The 20,803-nt window shown below is 41.1% G+C and overlaps 1 protein-coding gene across 1 annotated transcript; it reads left to right on the plus strand.

Annotated features, from left to right (window-relative positions):
* The first annotated feature begins 1,608 nt into the window (after positions 1–1,608).
* Positions 1,609–13,549, plus strand: LOC137256452 (solute carrier family 28 member 3-like). Its single transcript, XM_067794294.1, has 11 exons — positions 1,609–1,665; positions 3,169–3,584; positions 3,909–4,047; positions 4,897–5,088; positions 6,266–6,427; positions 6,802–6,927; positions 8,777–8,907; positions 9,338–9,506; positions 10,051–10,308; positions 12,111–12,291; positions 13,521–13,549. Exons 1-11 carry the CDS (start codon positions 1,609–1,611, stop codon positions 13,547–13,549), a joined length of 1,860 nt encoding a protein of 619 aa, XP_067650395.1.
* The last annotated feature ends 7,254 nt before the right edge of the window (positions 13,550–20,803 follow it).

A 20,803-nucleotide genomic window follows, 5' to 3' on the forward strand; every position in this document is an offset into this window, starting at 1 on the left:
TGGAGGACGATAGAGGATTATTTACAGACCACCAACATATAGCTGTAATGTGTCGGTGTGCAGTGCTAAACCGCACCCAGATGGTTGTAAGGTATGTATTACATCGGTTTAATATGAAAATGTGATAACAGTGCTCTCGACAATGGAAAAAACTAATTAAACACATATTAGTGAACGGTTTACTTTATTTTCACATCGGACCATCGAACAAAGTTCTGCACAAAGTCATAGTACAATAGTTGTATATTTGGTATGATATTCACCAGAATCATGTTTCACTACAGACTGTCATATATACTTCGTTTAGGAAAAGATGTACTCAACGTCCCTTTTGAAAAACTTGAATGTCAATATCAGTACGTGTGTCCATGTGGACACCTTTCAAATGACAAACATATAATATGGCGTTTTGTTATGAAACTACACTGTGTTTCCATCACAAGCTGAAACGACTGATTGCACACACATTACTAATGGTTCGAACGAAACTGGATGAAGCGATTGTTGACATAGATATGCTGTTTTAGAGGGAAACCACAGACAAACGTGATACAATTTCGCGTTATGATGTAACCCTGTACCTTTTTCAGTGCGTAGACTTTTTATACTCAGTTTCGAGTCTATTTTTCTTCTGTTTAATAGAAAGTTTGATTTACATAGGGACATACGTAAGTGAGCAAGGGTTTTCGACGTGTATTGATTTGCAACTATAAAATGGTGCATTGAAATTATAAAGTCATCATTTGCTATTACACTCTTAGAGTGAGTGGGTTAAAAGTAGCGTCACATCGGCAATAGTGTAACCATATCGTCAATTTGAATCATAAGGAATACAAAGCTATCATCGATGGACTGTAGAATAATTACGTCATCACAGTCATAAGTTACAACCAGTTGATAGCATTTGAAGATACAGATAATAGGCTGAACGTATCGAAAAAAACGTGCTATAGATCGCCAGCAACTGAATGTAGATCACAACGCTAGCTAGTACACTCCTAGATCCACGAGTTTGTGAGGTATCACATATTTCAAGTATATCACGCCAGATCGGTCTATTGTGGGAGGGAATCATAAGACTATAAGTAAAACAGTCAAAATTAAAATATATTTGAGAATGGAACCCTCATAAATGAGGCCTGACACACCTGTGAGCATATTTGAATTGAGAACAAAGAGGATACGCAAATGAAAAACTTAATGTTTCCAGTTTCTACTGTCAGTTTCTATTACAATGCTGAATAAACACCTGTTCATTATATCAGAGTACAATAGAACAGGAGCGAACACAATACTAAAGACTGCAACTGGTATCTCACATTTATACTATTCTGCATTAATATACGGAAACTATCACTTAGTACCATTAATGTACGGAAACTATCACCTAGTACGAGTTAAAGTTTATACACATTCCGATATCTATATCACGTCCAATCAATGTGTTTAGATCGGTTAATAAAACAAACATTGCGTATGTTTTTACACTTTGAAACACACACCTGTTGAAATATCAGGCAGGTGCGGTTTCGCAAGAACCTATTTACTTACGCATGCACATATAAAACAATCCTGAGGTGATTGTCCCTGTACTGTACTGTCGGAGTCATGGCTGGGCAACAACGTGTGGAGACAATCGTCCTCGTCAAACGAGAAATTCCAGAGGTAAGTTGCTTTCAACGTTTCTTTCCATCAAGGAATTTATATCATTGTCAAGAAACACCTGTTATGATATCATTATTGATATCAACGATCTGTCTCTCAGTCCATGGATATTTTTGTGACACCCAGTTTCCGTCTCTGTCTATCAGTAAGGTATACCTATACACTTCTGGTGACGTCAGTCTATTGTTCTTAGAGGACGCTTTTCTCGTAATTTTCCTCAAATCTGGTACAATCTCGTTTCCTCGAGCAATGATCTAAATAATGTCCCTGGGTCGCGGGCAATTATCTTGTTATAATGTTCCGGAGCCCCCTGCATTATCATAATATAGGCCCCACTATCCCGAGATGTTCCTCTATACTGTCCCTCTGCCGAAGATTTTCTGAGGAATAGCCCTTGACTTTGAATTATTACTTGTTTTGAAGACTGATACGAGTTTTTCTTATCATCACTGAATGCGATAGTACAATATCACATGATTGGCAATTTCCAACATGTAGTGCCGACAGCCAGTTTCAAACCTACAGCGCTTCACTTACTAGCGTGGCAGTTTTATCCTCTGGCCTCCGAAGGATCACTGTGAAAAATGAGGCTGATTGTCGGTAGGAGAGGTGTGTTCCAAGCAAGACGGGCAGTGCACGGTACAGTTAGCAGACGTCCATAGTACTGTTAGAACATGCAGGGCACGTGCATTGCGCGTGCAAGGCGAGGCCTCTGCTGCTAGTCTCATCTCAGTTGATTTCAACAGTAAGGCCGAATATTGAAATTATATCTGAAGTACATCCTAGGTCGATTTATAAGTTGGACACAACAGGGTGTGTGGATATTACTGGAAAATATATATACCTCAGATGTCAAATTTGCTTCGTTTTGGAGGTTATTTTTCCTGAGGTAAACGTCCTTTCAGGGTTGTATACAATATCCCTGGAACATTCTATACAATATTCCGAAAGTAGATTTTCTCGAAAAGATTTCTTTCAACATCAACATTCAAGTGTTTGAAATCAATTGATACATGTCATCAAATTGGAAGTACAATTCCCATCTGGAATAGAACCGCTTCTGTCAGATAACGAATCGGATGCTCCACTTCACGTCTACTGAGTCGATGAAAATACTTGCGTTAAATTGTCTATTAATAGTTAGGCCTACTGTCATTACATAGATTTCACTACCGCTTCGGTTGCTGTTATGTTTCTTCATTGCTTGATTATCTAATTATCTATCATTATATGATTTTGATAAATTTGTCTGTTCCTTCGATATATATGACAGATTTTACACGATCCCTCGGTATTGGCTGAAAATGTAACTATTGAATATTAAATATGAAAATCCTCGCCCTCGTGTTTACATTTTCAACCATAACCGAGGATGGGTGTTATAGCGTTTACGTAAGCCCTCTTCCCTCGGGAAATGCCCGTGGCCCTTCGACATACAACAGCGATGATGACATGTCGTAGTAGTCATAGTGATGAACCTGCTGCTGATCTGTCTGTTTTCAGAAGGCACTGTTTCCGGAGGGAATGTGCCCAAGAGTAGAACATGAAAATGGCCAGGAAGGTGCAGACATGTTTATATCACACACTCCTGACGACGTTTTCGACACTAGAGAACATTATCTACGATGTGGAGCGGCGTTTGGTTTGGCAAGAGCGTCTCTTTGCAAGAAGATAATTCACAACAAGAACGTGATTGTGGCCATATGCTCACTGATGACGTTGACTGCCTACGCTGTATATGTCGGCTTCAGCATCAGATTTTCTTTCGGGGATGAAGGCTCTTTGAGGCTATTACTTGGGACCGGTTTTGTCGCCCTGGTCTATGCCAAGATCAAGCTGTCAACTCGTGTTCATGAAATTTTGTCCCCATGGGCCACCAAGATAAAGGGTTCACCATCGATAAGGAGAACAATCAGATGGTGAGCAAATATACAAGACCTACTGTAGCAGAGATATAGCTGGGTTATTACGGAGTGCGGTGTTAAACAATACAACCAAACTCACATACGACAATAAATGTTTCGGGCAATATATTACTTATGGAGTTGGACTTCACCTGCTGGTTAACATTTTTATCAGACTTGAACGATAACGGCCAGCATCCGTAACCAAGAGTTTTTGTAGAGCTTCATAATGATGGCATTGCCTTATTTTCTCATACATGTAAGCAAATACAAACGGCTCAGTGTTGGTACGATGCTGTCCGACATCAGGTCCGATGGGTGGCCACCTTGTGTTTGCAGGTTGCTGTATATAGGGATGGTTCTCTTCATGGCGATCTACCTGGGATTGAATGTGACCAAAGCGGAGAACTTTCTCTCTCTCGCTGGAATGACTTTCTTCATTCTTATAGGATTCCTGATATCCGAACATCCAGAAAGGGTAAGGAGTTGAAACAAGATGGTGACAAACCCACATTAGACAGTCCTTGTCAACCTGATTTTTTGTTTAATTTATCAGTGTTAACGTCTCGGAGAACATTGTGTCTCTGGTTTGGTTCGCCTTTGTGGTTCTCCAAAAAGGAAAAGGAGTAAACATAAAGTACTGACACCAGACAGTCTTTATCGTCCTCAAACCTTAATCAAAGATTGACTGTAACTTGAATTGTTAACGTCTATCAGACTGTGGTAAGGTTAGAAAGATATTACACAAACGATACAAGTTACAACAAATTGTTGATCACACACAAGAATATTATCCATTTATCATGCTGAACCCCTGGAGACACCGAATACCCGGGTTGATTACCCAGATGGGTACAAATCCAGAAGTCCATTTCTGGTGTCCTCACTCGTGATATTGTGGAAATAGTGCATATAGCGACATAAACTAAATTCACCCATATCACTGCATACTGATATTCTTCGATTCTGTTTAAAACTGTAAGCTAATCAACCGATCATTTCAGTCTCAGGTCTGTGTACAATAGATACTAGTGACTAATAACATGTTGGGGAAATCAGAACTGGTGAAATCCTTAATGCAATTTGCTGAATATATAAAAGAACAGAATCAGAGAAATGCTAACTTGGTATGAAACTATCCATATGTGATAAACTTAAGTAGGACATACTGAAAACGGACGCAGTTTGAACCACTTACATATCACTATTATGTTCTTACTGTCTGGTCAGATCAAAGCATTTTACACGGAATGGCTCGTCTGTATGAATAATAATGAACAGCTTTGAGGCTATATCTGTGGCGCATGGTTTTACATTACAATTTCAGGTCAACTGGCACGCAGTATTTTGGGGTATCGGGACCCAGTTTCTGTTTGCGTTGCTGATACTCAGAACCAGTTTCGGGTTTCGCAGTTTCCAATGGCTCGGAGAAAGACTAAAAGAATACTTGGAGCACACTGATAAAGGCTCTGAATTTGTATTCGGAAAAAAATATCGAGATCACGAGTTTGCATTTCGGGTAAGTGGATCGCGTGACTGAAAGGGTCCCCAATATCCCATTCAATATTTAACAGAATAAGATGGCGTACAAATGGATGTTTCCTTGACTAGCCGTAAAACGATTGCCAAGATCGTTCCTCATTTTCATTTCTCCCAATGGTTTGTCTGAGTCATAAATGCACTAAAACCTGTCAACATTTGCTTGACTAAGAATGATATAAGAGTCATTATGATAATGTTTGTCAAGATCCTGGTTTAGAATCGATCCGTTTTGCAAATCATGCTTGCTGACTATCGCGTAGATCCATGTCACCCATTAATTGTCTGGTCCAAAGTGTGCAGTCAAACGATACGCAAATGAACAGACCTCCTAAAATAATATCATGATAATTATGTCAGCATGATTACTTGGAACTGGACCCGACAGAGGTACAAGAACTTCTTAGATTACAGCTACATTCGGGAGGATGAAATCATGAGATTAAAAGCCAGGTTTATGGATGTCAACTTCTTTATTGAGGAAAACACGACGTTCAGGAGAGTATGCGTGCTCCTTTATCATGTTCTCAACTACTGATGAAGGACCAAGCATACACTCCGAAACGTCATGTTTTCCACAATAAAGAAGTTGACATCGATAAATATGGCTTTTCTTATGCTTTCCACTTCTAAATGCCCTTCAAAGATTTAATGTGAAGGATATGTTTTAAAGAAAACACCCATGTACCAAATAGGATATGTCATTTGCTGCTCCTTGCTACAATATTACACTGTCTTGTGTATAAACAAGGCAGAATTACCGATGCTGTCTTGATGTCTGTTTGGACAGACCTGCGTGCATTGAGAGATTTATTGTAAAAGCAGGGTGGGTGCGTGTGTCTGTATTTGAAATCTGACTGATTGTGTTTGTCTATGTGTGTCTTTTTATGTCCGATTGTATGTCTGTGCGTCTGTACGCGTGTGTGCGTGCGTGCGTTTGCGTTTGCTTGCCTGTCTATGTGTGTCAGTGTGCCTGTTTGTAAGCATATTATGTCTATAAATTTCTCTGTATCCTTATCTTTGTGTCTGAATGTGTACGTCACTTTGTGTTTCCCCACGTGCGCCTGTGAGTTTGTGACTGTCTGACCTTGCACGTGACAGCATATATGTGTGGATATATGTGTACGTACGTCCGGATCAGCTTCTTGTGTTCTCAGGTGATGCCATTTGTCCTGATGTTCTCCTCGACTATCAACGTCTTGTACTACTACGGGGTTCTCCAGGGATTCGTGGCCAATTTTGGATGGTTGCTGTCTTTCTGTCTGGGTACCAGCCCCGTGGAATCCGTCAACACAGCAATCAATGTTGTGTTTGGGCCAGTACGATGAAATTGTGTACTTATTTATGAAAGACATAAATACTCCCTCATGGCCCCTGATGCGATGGTCTACCGTCGGTTGTTGGCGATCTATTCTATGTTTTTTGTAGAGGGTTGTCTCCAATAATACAATAGTTCTGGGTCTGAATTCTAGTTTTTCGTACTATCCTCCAGGTTTCTTATAATCAAACGTTTCATGGGCCATCTTGGTTGTGGTATTACTTTTGGTTATACTTTAATGGTGACAAGACATCCATTTCAATTTTTCCGTCTACATATCATTGGTCGTGTCATTTATGTTTGCATCATTAAAGATATTTACAAGTAAAATATGTTGTTTTGACGGGCGATATTTTAATGCTAGTTCATTGCCAGGCAGAATCACCACTCGCCATCAAACCGTTCCTACCTCATCTCACACCGTCCGAGTTACACACTGTCATGGCCGCTGGTTTCGCCAGCATTACAGGGACGATATTCGGGATGCTGACATCGTTTGGGGTAGGTACCAGGATTAGAATCATTGCACACTTTTCTTCAGTGACTCATATTAGTAACATTTCCTCTGTACCCAAAAAGGTGGATGTCGATGGCGTTGCTGCGTTAACGGGCAATTTTGAACAAACTCACTTACCTAAGGTGAAACCACATGAATCAAATGTGCTTCGTTGTGGGGCCTAGAAATTCTCAGGAGTCAGGTTAACAAACCTGGTCACCTATCCCAAGACTCTCAGAACTCATTATTGCTTAACGTCAACTGATTTGTGACCTGATCTCTGTGCCCAGAGCGATACACCACTGCAAACATTTTCTTCTATTTTAGACTATTTTGTATAGTTGTTTTTTCACATGATGGACGTGGAGTTGTGTAACTGTACACTTATACCTAGACGTTTATTAACAAGGTAATTGCATACCCGACAAACACCCGTGTAAGATCACCACAAAAAGATCATTCAGAAATTGACGTGAAAATAAGATACGTAATACCATCATCCAGAGATACATCTACAATGGTGCCATTACATATAATGATGTATTTATATATTTACCGTTCAATAATGTACGCTCGTGCCATGTTCTAAGAAGAATGAACTTTCAGGCATTAGTGTTGGCATTACAGACTGAACAGTTCATGTAGTGACGTTATTGTCCACCGAAACGTAAGGGTATTATTCCTTTCCGGACACAAAAGTAAAATGGACAGTCTTCTAAATCTATCAGTGTGGTGAAACTTCCCGCCTGCCATGTAAAGATTTCGTGCTGTGACATGACACAGCATCTGGGAAATGCCCTGAGAGCGGAGACCGATACAAGGGATAAGAATGAGTGAGTGAGTGAGTTTACTTTTACGTCGCACTCAGCAATATTCCAGCTATATGGCCGTGGTCTGTAAATAATCGATTCTGGACCAGACAATCCACTGATCAACAACATGAACATCGATCTGCGCAAATGGGAACCGATGACATGTGTCAACCAAGTCAGCGAGCCTGACCACCCAATCCAGTTACTCGCCTCTTACGCAAGCGATAAGAAGATGTCCACACATTGAAAGCTAAACGTGGACTCACAGAGTGAACGGGAAATCATATTTACAATAAAATGGTTCATGTATTGTAAAAGGTACATAAAGAAATCAGTGATAGAAATGAAACACATGACATACTATTTCATTTGACAAAATGTTCACAACATGGAACGTACTCATGAAACATTTTCACAGAAACCTTTAGAAATCGGTGTACAAACGTTGTGTGTTCGGTGGGTAGAGAGGTCCCGCGCTAAATCGTTGCCCTTTGATAGTTTTGGATTTTTTAATTAAAAAATATATTTTGCGCTTCCATGCCAACACGTTTGACTTCGGCTGAAATTAGTGTTGGTGTTGGTGCTTTTGTCCGGGGTAGAACTTGAAAACCCTTCACTGTTTCTTTACCAAACGTGGCATATGGATAGGTCTGGTGGTGAACTGGTTCTTTTTGGTAGATCCACATTTCTCAATTACATGTGTGTTTTTTTGCATTTCCATGGCAACAACTCTTACCTTGATTGAAATTGGTGTTTCGATATTCTCCTTCTAGTTTACGGGTATTCAAGAAATGACACAAATCATCAGTGCCACTCAATGGAGATTAGTTACTGAAGTACATCAAACCATGGAAGCATTCATACAGCTTCTGTTCTTCATACACGCATCTTGGTATAATAATAGTTTACATAGGTATGCTTTCGTTAGATGTGAAGAATGTGATGAACAGCATAAGACTTGTCGTCACCATTTGACATATTCTTGAAGAATATTTTGCCATCACGGGGGATATTGATGACTATGTCTTTTTGTTATTACGAGGCTCCAGCCAATCACCTGCTAGCAGCCAGCGTCATGTCCGCCCCTGCAGCCCTAGCTATATCAAAGCTGATTGCCCCAGAGACACAGCCGACTAGGATCCAGCCACATGACGCCTACAACATCCCCGTTCCGTCAGTCACAAACTACATTCTTCATATATGTATTCATTCATAATGGTGGTCTCAATACGGTTTTTTTTAAAAGCTGTGAGATAAGAGTAAATATCTGTCTCCCCTTTCTTACACAAAAATAAATCGCTGGAAATGTCCATATCATTCTTCACAACTTTGATGGCGATAGAGATGCCTAAAACGTTATAACCCAGGTCAAAATTCAGCAAATCTCTACCCTTTACTGCCTCTACACATACAATGTATAGCAGGTGAAACATTTCTTCTTTAAGTGTCATTTCAGAAGTTAGTATGCTGAGGATGAACTTAGGATTACTTTCATGGATAGACAACTTCTTCCTTGCAGTGGATGCAAGAAAGAAGTTCTCTATCCATAAACGTCTTCATCCTCAGATGAAACATTGCCGCCTCATAACATTATGCTACACAGTAAGTTCAACAGCCTTCTCGAAGCCGTGTCAGAAGGTGCTAAAGACGCTGTACCGATCGTCACAAGTGTCATGGTCACCCAGATGATTTTTATGGCCTTCGTTGACTTCGTTGACTCCACGCTGCTTTGGTTCGGGGAAAGAGTGGGTGTAGCTGGATTGTCGTTCGAGGTAATATGTAACAAGTACCCCTGTTCTTTGAGTGGCATATAAATTATATATATTATATATATATATTATCTTTTATATTCATATCCATTACCATGTGTTGTGAATGGGTGAGTGAGTGAGTTTACTTTTGCGCCGCACTCAGCAATATTCCAGCTATATGGCGGCGGTCTGTAAATAATCGAGTCTGGACCAGACAATTCAGTGATCAACAACATGAGCATCGATCTGCGCAATTGGAAACCGATTACATGTGTCAACCAAGTCAGCGAGTCTGACCACCCAATCCCGTTGGTCGGCTCTTACGACAAGCTGAGTCGCCTTTTATGGCAAGCATGGGTTGCTGAAGGTCTGTTCTACCCCGGGACTTTCACGGGTCTGTTGTGAATGGTATAATGATCGATTATGATAAGCATAATCGAGAATCAGATGAAGACAGAGCGCTATTCTAGAGACGTGGGGATATCACCTGTCTAGAAGTAGCCATTTTGTTCTTTGTCCCAGTATTATCATGTCCATGTAAAATAGTGTTTTCTTTTGGTTTCAGTTCCTGTGTTCCTACGGTTTCTATCCCATCGTTTACATTATGGGCTTTTCGAGCTCTGATTTCTTGAGGATAGGCGGGTTGTTTGGCATTAAGACATTTGTAAACTCACTTTACGGTTATCAGCTGCTTGGGATTCTGATTAAGAATCGTGAGGCGTTGGAACAGTACGTAGCATCAACTAACGGGACTTGGCACTGGGAGAACAGAGACATCGTGCTGGACCTCACCAACAGGACGCTTTCTGGGGGGATCCTGACGGTGAGTGAGTGAGTGAATGTAACAAGCATAATTCATCAGAATCCCTTTGTTTTGTGTTGATAATTGTGGTCGTTTTGACGTTAACAAGTACTGCCAATTTCAAGATTCGCGTGTCGTTATGAAATCATATAACTGACAGTTTCAGACAATGAATTTGACGTTGAGGTACTGGATTCAATTACAGTTGCAATGATTGCTCATCACAAGTGTTCATCTGTGGTGTATGTATTTATTCTGATACGTATAATGCCCAACTGTAGTCAAATGGTAGAGGCATGAAACAAACTGGCTAATCTACCCACCGAAATATACTACATACAAACGTATAGGGACACCATAAAATTTGATAGTCATATATAAACTTATGATTAAACGCTGTGAGGTCATTGATACTCTAAGATAACTGAAACGTTCTGTGTACTTAATGGGTACTTTAAAAGACATATCAAAACATGCAGGGGAGGAACTGAATCAATATTCGTTGAGTTTGAGTGAAATGAAACATTATCACACAAGGAGACACAGCCATCAATACCCCCGCATTACCTCCAATGTCAGGCGAAGTCAAACGTGTTGCCATGGAACCGCCAAAAATGGTTTATTCAGAATTCCTACACTATCAAAAGGCACCAGTATACCACTAGACCACTCTATGTGTCACATTTTGGTGAAATATTGAACGGAGTTCTGCTCCGGAAAAGTTAAATGTGTACGGACAGACGGGGTGCGTTATAATACCCCCGCAAAACGCGGTGCAGGGGATAATAAGTCTAAAACAAGGGTGCTGGAACATACCAGACCAACGATGCTTGATGCAAACGCACAGACACAACAGCGTAGTACCTGTGGAAGACAGACATCCCATGAAGACGCCCCAAGTTTCATTTATGGCATACCACGTTTATATATTACTATCAGATTTTAGGGTGTTATTTAGGGTGTTTTCGTTTGTAGTATAGATCAGCAATACATATCACCATATGATATATTACTATCAGATTTTAGGGTGTTATTTAGGGTGTTTTTGTTTGTAGTATAGATCAGCAATACATATCACCATATGATATATTACTATCAGATTTTAGGGTGTTATTTAGGGTGTTTTCGTTTGTAGTATAGATCAGCAATACATATCACCATATGATATATTACTATCAGATTGTAGGGTGTTATTTAGGGTGTTTTTGTTTGTAGTATAGATCAGCAATACATATCACCATATGATATATTACTATCAGATTTTAGGGTGTTATTTAGGGTGTTTTTGTTTGTAGTATAGATCAGCAATACATATCACCATATGATATATTACTATCAGATTTTAGGGTGTTATTTAGGGTGTTTTCGTTTGTAGTATAGATCAGCAATACATATCACCATATGATATATTACTATCAGATTTTAGGGTGTTATTGAGGGTGTTTTTGTTTGTAGTATAGATCAGCAATACATATCACCATATGATATATTACTATCAGATTTTAGGGTGTTATTTAGGGTGTTTTTGTTTGTAGTATAGATCAGCAATACATATCACCATATGATCCTAGATTCGAATCATGCATTCACCTGGACTTGGATCCTTTGGTTTCCAGCTCTATACCCGTGGTAACGGGTTTAACCAAAGCCGTAAACCTTTAATATCTTGCTACGATCTCCTCTCCACTATAACAAACCGTGATATAACAGTTACTAATATATTCATTGCTAAGGCGTTAAACACACAGGGTCATTCACAGACCTAAAGAGACTAGGATGAAACATGCAGTCTGGTTGATCATCGTCGACATTCTCGTTCCCAGAAACGTTCTGAAGTGATAGGGACTTACGCATTCTGCGGCCAAAACCATCTAGCGGCGATTGGGTTGACCCTGGGAGTGTTCTTTACATTGATCCCCGAAAGGAAGGGAACCATCACCAAATACATCACACGTGCTAACATATCCGGACAACTGGCGTGCTACATGACAGCGTGTATTGCAGGTACGTTTACATGACCATGACATCGCGACATGGTGTAATACTATCCAAAACTCGCCATCCTGTCAACAACATGCTTCCCTTCCACTAGGTAACACTAGGTATTTGTTTTTTCCATAACTGAAAGACCGGTCGAAGAGCTAACATCTACGAAAGACTAATGCTGTCACTTTATAACATATAATACTTTTTTTTCTATTTAATATTGATATAATACTAGCATTTTCTCTTATTTCTATAATTTTGTCCTTACTTTGAGTATTTTCTCATAATTTAAAATATTTTTATCCAAAACTTTAAATTACGAGTATGTTCTCACTGCTTCAAGTATTTTCTCGTTGCCGCAAGCATTTTTGTTTGCTCCGATTAATTTCTGGTGGCTTCGAATATTTTTTTGATTCACATTTCTTTCAAAACATCGCTGTTACGAGCATTTCTTCGTTACCTCCATTATGTATCAGTTACTTCCATTGATTTCTCATTGAAATATGATGAAAACTTTATGAATGTACACCTGCATTGTTCTGTGAAAGACGACGTTTCGACATAGATTGTTTGGTATCAGACACCCGTGAAGGTCCGGGATACGATAGGCCTTCAACAACTCATGCTTGTCCTAGAAGGCGACTATATTTGTCGTAACGGGATTGGGTGGTCAGGCTCGCTGACTTGGTTGAAACATGTCATCGGTTCCCATTTGTGTATATCGAGGCATATGCTGGTGATCACTGGATTCTCTGATCCAGACTCGATTATTTACAGACCGCCGCCATATAGCTGGAATATTGCTGAGTGCGGCGTAAAGCTAAACTCGGTCACCCACTCACTTAGGTATCAGAATTTCTCGTTGCTTCAAGTATGTTCCCTTCGCACTGTTTCCTTGATCTGAGCTTGTCTCACGTACCTATCGTTGCGCAATCACAACCATACATAAGTCCTTAATTTATGTCAGACTCACAACCGCTAGGAGCGCTTAGAGAAACCTCTCCAACTTACATCATCCAGCTCTTCACATTTCTCTCATTTTACTGGTCCAGTTGAAGACCTCGAATTTCTACAGCAGCACAGCGAGTCCTGGAGTCCTCTGTCCAGAAAGTGTTGGCCATTGCCACATCTCTCATCTCCACTCCCTGTGGATGACCCATGAGACCACATTACACCTTCTGTAGCCAACTTTCTAGCCTTCCTCAACTTAATCATCGTATAATTCACTTTTACAACTCTTGTTGCAGGAATGCTGTATGATGAATCGATAGTCTGAACTCCCCTTGGCGTATTACACGACCCAACGGTCAATATGTTTATATATACAATGTTTTCTACGCCTACGCTCCTTTCACACTGGATTGTTCGTAGAGTGTTAATAATGATACCAGGGAGATGCAGGCACTTATTGTACATTCAACTTTCATGTATTGAAGGAGTATGGAAGCAAGTATGGCCATGCCTTGAACAAACAGACATGGTTAGCACAACAGGAGAATATTTATGAATGATCCTAAAGTACCGTGACCGGCGACAAATAGAGAATTTGTTATGAGCACCTGTGGTTTATAGTTGATGGATCCGCTATTACCGCAGATTTAAATGCAAACATCAGATCTATGTTAACTGGGTTCATGGAGGAATCTGGATTCACTGAACGTAACTTGGTGGATCTTATTCTTAGCATGAGTCTAAATCTATAACAACGAAAGGCACAGCGCTGGATAGCTCTGGACATGCGACTTCCTTATTGCCTGGACAAAGTTTGAGCCTCTACTTGTGGATATCCAGACATCTTGCTTGTCCATATCACCCAAGTCCAGAAACCAACACCTTTCTGTCTTGTTCAAGACGTGTACTTGCATGTATATATGGGCATTACTCCAAGCGACATTTATAGAAAGTATCCAGATTATCGAGATATTACTGATCTAATATGCTGACCCCAGCAATGACAGGCAGTCAGCAGTTACACGACGCTGGCCTCCAAATAACTGAGTCTGGAACAAGGTCCTAGTATGGTCCTTCCCGACAGTTGCTGGCGGTCAATAGCCAAGTTTTACATTGCATTGTCCTAAAATAGGTTTCTACTTTTAAAGATATATGCTAGCTAGTTTGAACGCACATTGTGATACTCTAATGATTTTACTGGAACACAGCAGCCACTACTAGTCGCTATGCGTGATGATGTCAAAGATGAATATTCATGATGTGCTGAAAACTGGATGAAGCAATAAACAGGAATATAACTGGCATGATGAATATGTTGAGTTGGGGAATCCACACATTAACTGCAATAAACATATTCAATCTTGAGTTTGTTTGTTATTTGATATTCCAGTTATATTCTGTCGGTCTGTAGATAACTGAGTCTGTACCAGACAATCCAGTGATCAACAACTTGAGCGTCGATCTACGCAACTGTCATACGATAGCATGTGTCAACCTAGTCAGTTAGCCTGACCACCCCATCCGCTAGTCACATCTTGCGACAGTCATCGGTCGTTGAAGATCCTAACCGAGGTCTAACCTAGGTCTTCAGTTACTGTTATAAGACGTGACTGAAGATTGCTGATAACCCGAATGTGTTGGTTTATTTGTAACACACGCACACGCACACGCACACGCACACGCGCACCCACACGCACGCGCACGCACACGGACACGCACACACACACCCTTTGACACGTATAAAAGTTGGCAGATTTATCCAGTGGGGAGAGTACTTGGGTAAGGTGCTGGGCGGTACTGTAGAATACGGTGTCACGGGAACAGACTAATAGACGAGCTCTGACGGGGTTCATGTGGATTTTGACTGTGACTCTGGCATAAGATGGCTGGGGGTGAGATACTGTCAGTTTGCGATACAGATCTCTTGAGAGTTCATATTTATTGTGGAGCGTCTTTAACGTAGCCTTGTGCTGACGATTAAGCTTGGCAGAAGGATCCGTCTTCATCTTCCTGTAGGTTGAGGTGTCATCTAGGAGGTTGTCCACCATGGAGTGGACGTGGTCTTTGTCTAGGATTACAGTGGCTCTGCCCTTGTCAGCTGGAGCGACGACAATATCTGGATCCTGTTTTAGTTGTTTAATGACTTGTTTCTCAGCTTATGTGATATTGGGTTTTTGAGGTTGGGCTTTGTGGAGAATGCTGATGATCTGGTGTCTGATGAAGTCAATCTTTCCACCGGGTGCAAGCTGTTGGAGGCCTTTCTCAATGATGGCGACAAAGATTTGATTTTGGATGGTGTGGGGGCAAACTTGAGACCTTTGGCAAGGGCACTGACCTGTTGGTTGGTGAGTTGCTTCTTGCTGAGGTTGACGACTGTGTTGTGGATATCGCGGGCTTGTGGTCTTCTTCCGTTTGGTTGCTGAGGTGGTGAGTTGTTGTAGCTTCTTGATGTGTCCTGCCTTAGTTGAGGTATCTAGTTTGTTGCTGGCGATGGTTTGGGCAGCCCGTAAGGATGAGAAGAGTTCGGGGTCGAAGGTGGAGCTGAGAGAGGTGTGGATGTCATTGATGGCGGACATAGATGTGGCCTTGACTTTACGATGGTGCCGGATGCGAGGAGTTTTCTAGACGCCTGGTGAAGAATGGTTTTAGCTGCCACAGACTGGATAGGGGAGCGGAGCTGTAGGCCTTTAGGTATGATTTGTTGGTCACGACATCTCAGGAAAGTAAGGTGGTTACTTGAAAGGATGTGCTTCTTCTCAAAACGGGACAATGTGTGTGAACTGCCACGTCTCCATGTAGACGGCGGATAACTTGTTTGGGTGGCATTTTAGAAGTTGAGGTGTACAAATAGGACAAATTGTTGCTTCTTTGTTGCGTGATTGCGACGTTCCGGTACAGATTCTTGTACTGTTGTCAAGCAGGAATGATGCATAGTTATAGTTTACAGGCGTTTTACGTCGGCTATTAACATTTTGCCAATATCGCCGACGGGGTAGGTGGGGGTAAATTTAATAATAAATACTGGTAATAAATTAAACCACCTACCCCAAAAAGTGGTAAATGAAAGTAGTAAACCTAAGTAGTTTGGATGGGACCATGTTGGTTGGATGCCGAAAGGAAAGAGGGGAGAGGGTAGTTAACTTGTTGATATAAGTTGTAGAAAGATTGGAAAATAGTTGGGTGTAAAAATGGGTGGGGTGTGTGGAGCCGTTGAGGGTGGCAGGTGGGGAAGGGGATGTTGAGGTGGGAGGGGGTGGTATAGCATAGGGGGTAACAGTGAATAATACAGTTAGGCTGTATGCACTCTAGATATAAATAAAAATAAAGTAGATAAAGGGTGAGGGGTGGAGGGGGAATGAAGCGCTGTAAGGCTGGGGCCTGTGTTTGCTAAAATTGAGTGTTGATTAAGAAGTGGTGAACTGGCTAAAAATGGGGTAGAATAAGTTTAAGATATGTTTTGGTTATAATGGGTATGGTATATGATAAAATAAGTACTAAAATATAGGTGACTGTGAAGTTTGATGAATTAACGGTGATATATGTACAATGGTTGGGGGTGGTGGTGGTTGGGGTCTGGTTGTAGTGTGCTTTGTTATGTACATGATGTTGTGGGATAAAATATTTTTTTGGTTATGAAAATATATGTGATATATAATAAAATATAGGATAAGATATGGATTGGTATAGGTTAAGAAGTGATGACTGAGCTGACGGTAGAGGTTGCTTGTCATATCTTCCTACATACCTCTATTCTAGCGGCGAAAAATGGCAGCAGATTTATTTCCCTTTTTTCTGTCCAATCAGAACACGTGTTACATCGACCTAGATTCAACTTGACAAATGCAAGCAATGTGGAGAAACGTGACTGAGTTCTGTCTAGAAGGAACATTTGAGTATCGCGCTCGGGAAGAGGTTCTAGTTTTCAAGATGCATCCGGAAATTACCGAGATCTTGCGAACGATCACTTTTGAAACAAGGTCGCTGACTGCACTACTAAATCTGATTACCTCCAATCACGAGTCTTGAACACTCGCACCATTAAAGGGTCGTATTAGAACAGAGGTTACGTAGGAAGATATGACAAGTAACCTCTGTGGGAAGAGAATGAGGGGATTAAGTACAGGCGGAGAGCGTGTAGCTGGGCGTGGACGTCGGAGAAGACGACCGCGCACCGGCTTGTGGGACCGTTAGGTGGCTTACGGTAGAACGTGGCTGGAGATATTATGGCGGAGAGTGTTTATGATTTATATTTTGTGAGCTATGGCAGAGTTTAAAATGAAAGTTGCAATGGCGTTGAAAATATGTTATGCGTTAGCGGGGTTGAGTAGGAGGTGTATGTTATCGTGATATTTTGGTGGTATTGAGCTGTGTAGTTGGGTAATGTTGGTGTGTTGTTGTTTACATTATGTGTGTTATTGATTCTTTTGTTTTGCAGTGTGGGCAGAGCCCATCTGGGTGTGACATGTGAAGGTCCCGGGGTAGAATAGCCCTTCAGCAACACATGCTTGCCATAAAAGGCGACTATGTTTGTCGTAAGAGGCGACTAACGGGATCGGGTGGTCAGGCTTGCTGACTTGGTTGGGACATGTTATCGGTTCCCAATTGCGCAGATCGATGTTCATGTTGTTGATCACTGGATTGTTTGGTCCAGCCTCGATTATTTACAGACCGCCGCCATATAGCTGAAATATTGCTGGGTGCGGCGTAAAACTCAGTCACTCATCTGGGTGTCTGTTTTGTCTGTATAAATTGTAGTTAAGGTTGGTGTTGCCTGTGATGAGTCGTGCAATGAGGGTGCTTGTGTGGGGGGTGTTTGAGAATGAAGGTGTTTTAGTAATGTGTTGTGTGATGATGGATTTGTAAAGTTGAGCGTGGATGTATTTGTTTTGATGAGCTGTTTGATTTCTGTTTTTGAGGTGTGGAATGGAATGTGTGGGGATGGGTGGGTAGTTGCTAATTTTGCTGTTATGTCTGCTGTATTATTGCCTATGTTGTTTGTGTGTGTGCTGGGATCCATAGTAGAGTGATATTTTTGTTAAGTTCCTGAAGAGTGCTGGTTTGTAGGGTGATTTGGTGAATGAGGTGGGGACAGGATTTAGAGTATTTGTTTTGGAGTTGTTTGATGGCTGAGAGGGAGTCGGATACAATTAGGAAGTGGGTGGCTGGGAGGGTGGGGATAGTGTGTAGGGCTGTGAGGATAGCTAGCAGTTCTGCGGTTGTGATGTTATGTGATTCGTAAGGTGAAAGTTTGTGGTGATGGAGGGGGTTGTTTGTACGTGTATGCCTATTCCTGCTGTTTTGTGTGGTGAGATGGATGCGTCTGTATGTATGTGTATGGTTGGGGTAGTGAGTGTCTAAGTGGGTTTGGATGATGTTTGTTTTGGAGTGAGTGTCAGGTTTTGTTGTGGAGTTGAGTATAGTAGCTTGTAGTGTGGTGTCTGTTGTGGGTGGTGTATGTAGTTTGCTATGGGAGTTGTGTTTTGTATTGTGTCTAGTTGTTGTGCATGCAGTAGACTCGTGAGATGTGAATGGAATGGTCCGAAATTTTATTGTTTTTAAACTTTTTAAGCATGGATTTTTTTATGTTAGTGTATTTTGCTTTAATGGTGTTATAGAAGGGGTTATATCGGGCCCCAAATTGAGTGCGGTTTGGTTTATTCTTGTACTGATTGAAGGGATGCCTGTGAGTAGGAGTGTGGATAGGGGGGTGCCAGTCCTGACCCCTAGGGCTAGTTTGAGGGCTTTATATTGGATGGAGTTGGCTTTTGGAGGTTGTAGGGGGAGAGAGAGAGAGCAGGACTGGAGTGGCGTAGTCCGGTTTCAACTGTATGAGGCAATGGTATCTGTTTATACGTGTTTGTTTGTCAGCTCCCCATGTGGTGCCACGAATACATTTCATTAAATTTAAGTCTTTTTGACAATTGTTGACCAAGTTATTAATATGGGGAGTCCATGTTAGGTGTTGATCAAACATTATTCCTAGAAATTTGGCTTCCATTTCGAAAATGATTTTTTGATTGTATAAGTGTAGTTTGGGGTATAATTTTGCATATGCTGTTTTTTTAATAAGATGCCCACGGTTTTTTAACGTTAATATGGAACCCCCACTTATGGGCCCAATTTTGAACGTGATTTAACATGCGCTGGGCTTTAGTAGTGTCTTGTGTGATTGAAGTAGAGGAGATCAAAAATGAAATGTCATCTGCAAATATGGCTGTGGATATCCGGCCATTTTTCAGGGAAAATGTCATTAATCATGAAGTTAAAGAGAGTTGTTGATAGGATACTGCCCATGGGGGTGGCATTTTCTAAGAGATATGGGTCCGAAAGGGTGTTGTGAGTTTTGACTATTATTTGTCTGGTGAATGAAATTTAGAATATTTCCGTGTATGGCATTTTCTTGGAGTTTTTGATGAGGCCGTTGTGCCAAACCATGTCGAATGCTTTACTAAAATCGATGAAAATGGCCAATGTGTATTGTTTCTGTACTTGTGCGACTCTAATATCATCCAAATGCAAAATGTGGTCTAAAGTTTGTCGATTTGGAGTGAAGCCGCTCTGGTCCTGTTAGTTGTTTAGTTGGTTGGATTGAATATGGCGCTTTAACCTATTGTTTACTATTGTTTCCATGGTTTTGCAAAGATGTGAAGTTAGTGAAATTGGCCTAAAGGAATCTGGGGAGTTGGTGGGTTTCCCTGGTTTCAGGATTGGCACCACCTTGGCTGTTTTCCAAGAGTTGGGTAGGGTTCCTAGGGTCCAGATTTTATTAAATAGTGTTAGGGTGAGAGAGAGCATGTTAGGGGGGAGTTTGTTATGATTGTGTAGGTGATTTGATCTGGACCCCGGGCTGAGACTGTCTTTTTGTGTTTGAGTTCGTGTATATTTATTGATTTATTAAGGGGTAGGTGTGTGTGTGTGGGGGGGGGGGTAGTTGGTGGAGCTGCTTGTGTCCGAAAAGTGGGCTGTCATTGCATCGTTTTGTCTTTGTTTGTGGGGTGGTCCGAGAGATTGGATTGAATGAGGTTTTTTTTAATTTCCCTGTATACCTTTAAATTTGTTCCACAGTTTGCCTAAATTTGAGGGATGAGCAAAGCTTTCGCCAGTGGTTTATTTTGGCAGCCGTGATAGCTTTTTTGGTGTTGTTTCTTAGTTTTTTGGCCCAAAAGATTTTGGAACGGCCCTTCTTAGCTTGATTGAGGGGCTTTTTTCTTGCCTTCCTGGCGTTAATGATTTCTGTGCTCCACCAGGGGACTGTTTTTAGTGCAGGGGTGGGCCGAAAAGTGGGGATGTATATATTTGTGATGTCTATTATGGTGTTTGTGAGGTTAGAGTTAAAGGTGTTAATGTCGTGGTTGTATATGTCTTTTGTATTGATTTGGCAGCAAATGTTATGGAATTTATTCCCGTCTGCTTTTTTTATTGTATTTTGTTTCTGTGGGTGGTGTTGGGGTAGTGTTGGGTTGGTGCTGTGCTTGTAGGTGGGGTATTGTTATTTTGATGGGGCAGTGGTCACTGCCCCAGGTGTCTTGGTGTGCCTCCCATAGGCAAGCTTTTGGTAAGGTTGGTGATGTGATGGATA

Source organism: Haliotis asinina, chromosome 11, assembly GCF_037392515.1.
Source record: "Haliotis asinina isolate JCU_RB_2024 chromosome 11, JCU_Hal_asi_v2, whole genome shotgun sequence".
In the NCBI taxonomy this organism is placed as follows: domain Eukaryota; kingdom Metazoa; phylum Mollusca; class Gastropoda; order Lepetellida; family Haliotidae; genus Haliotis; species Haliotis asinina.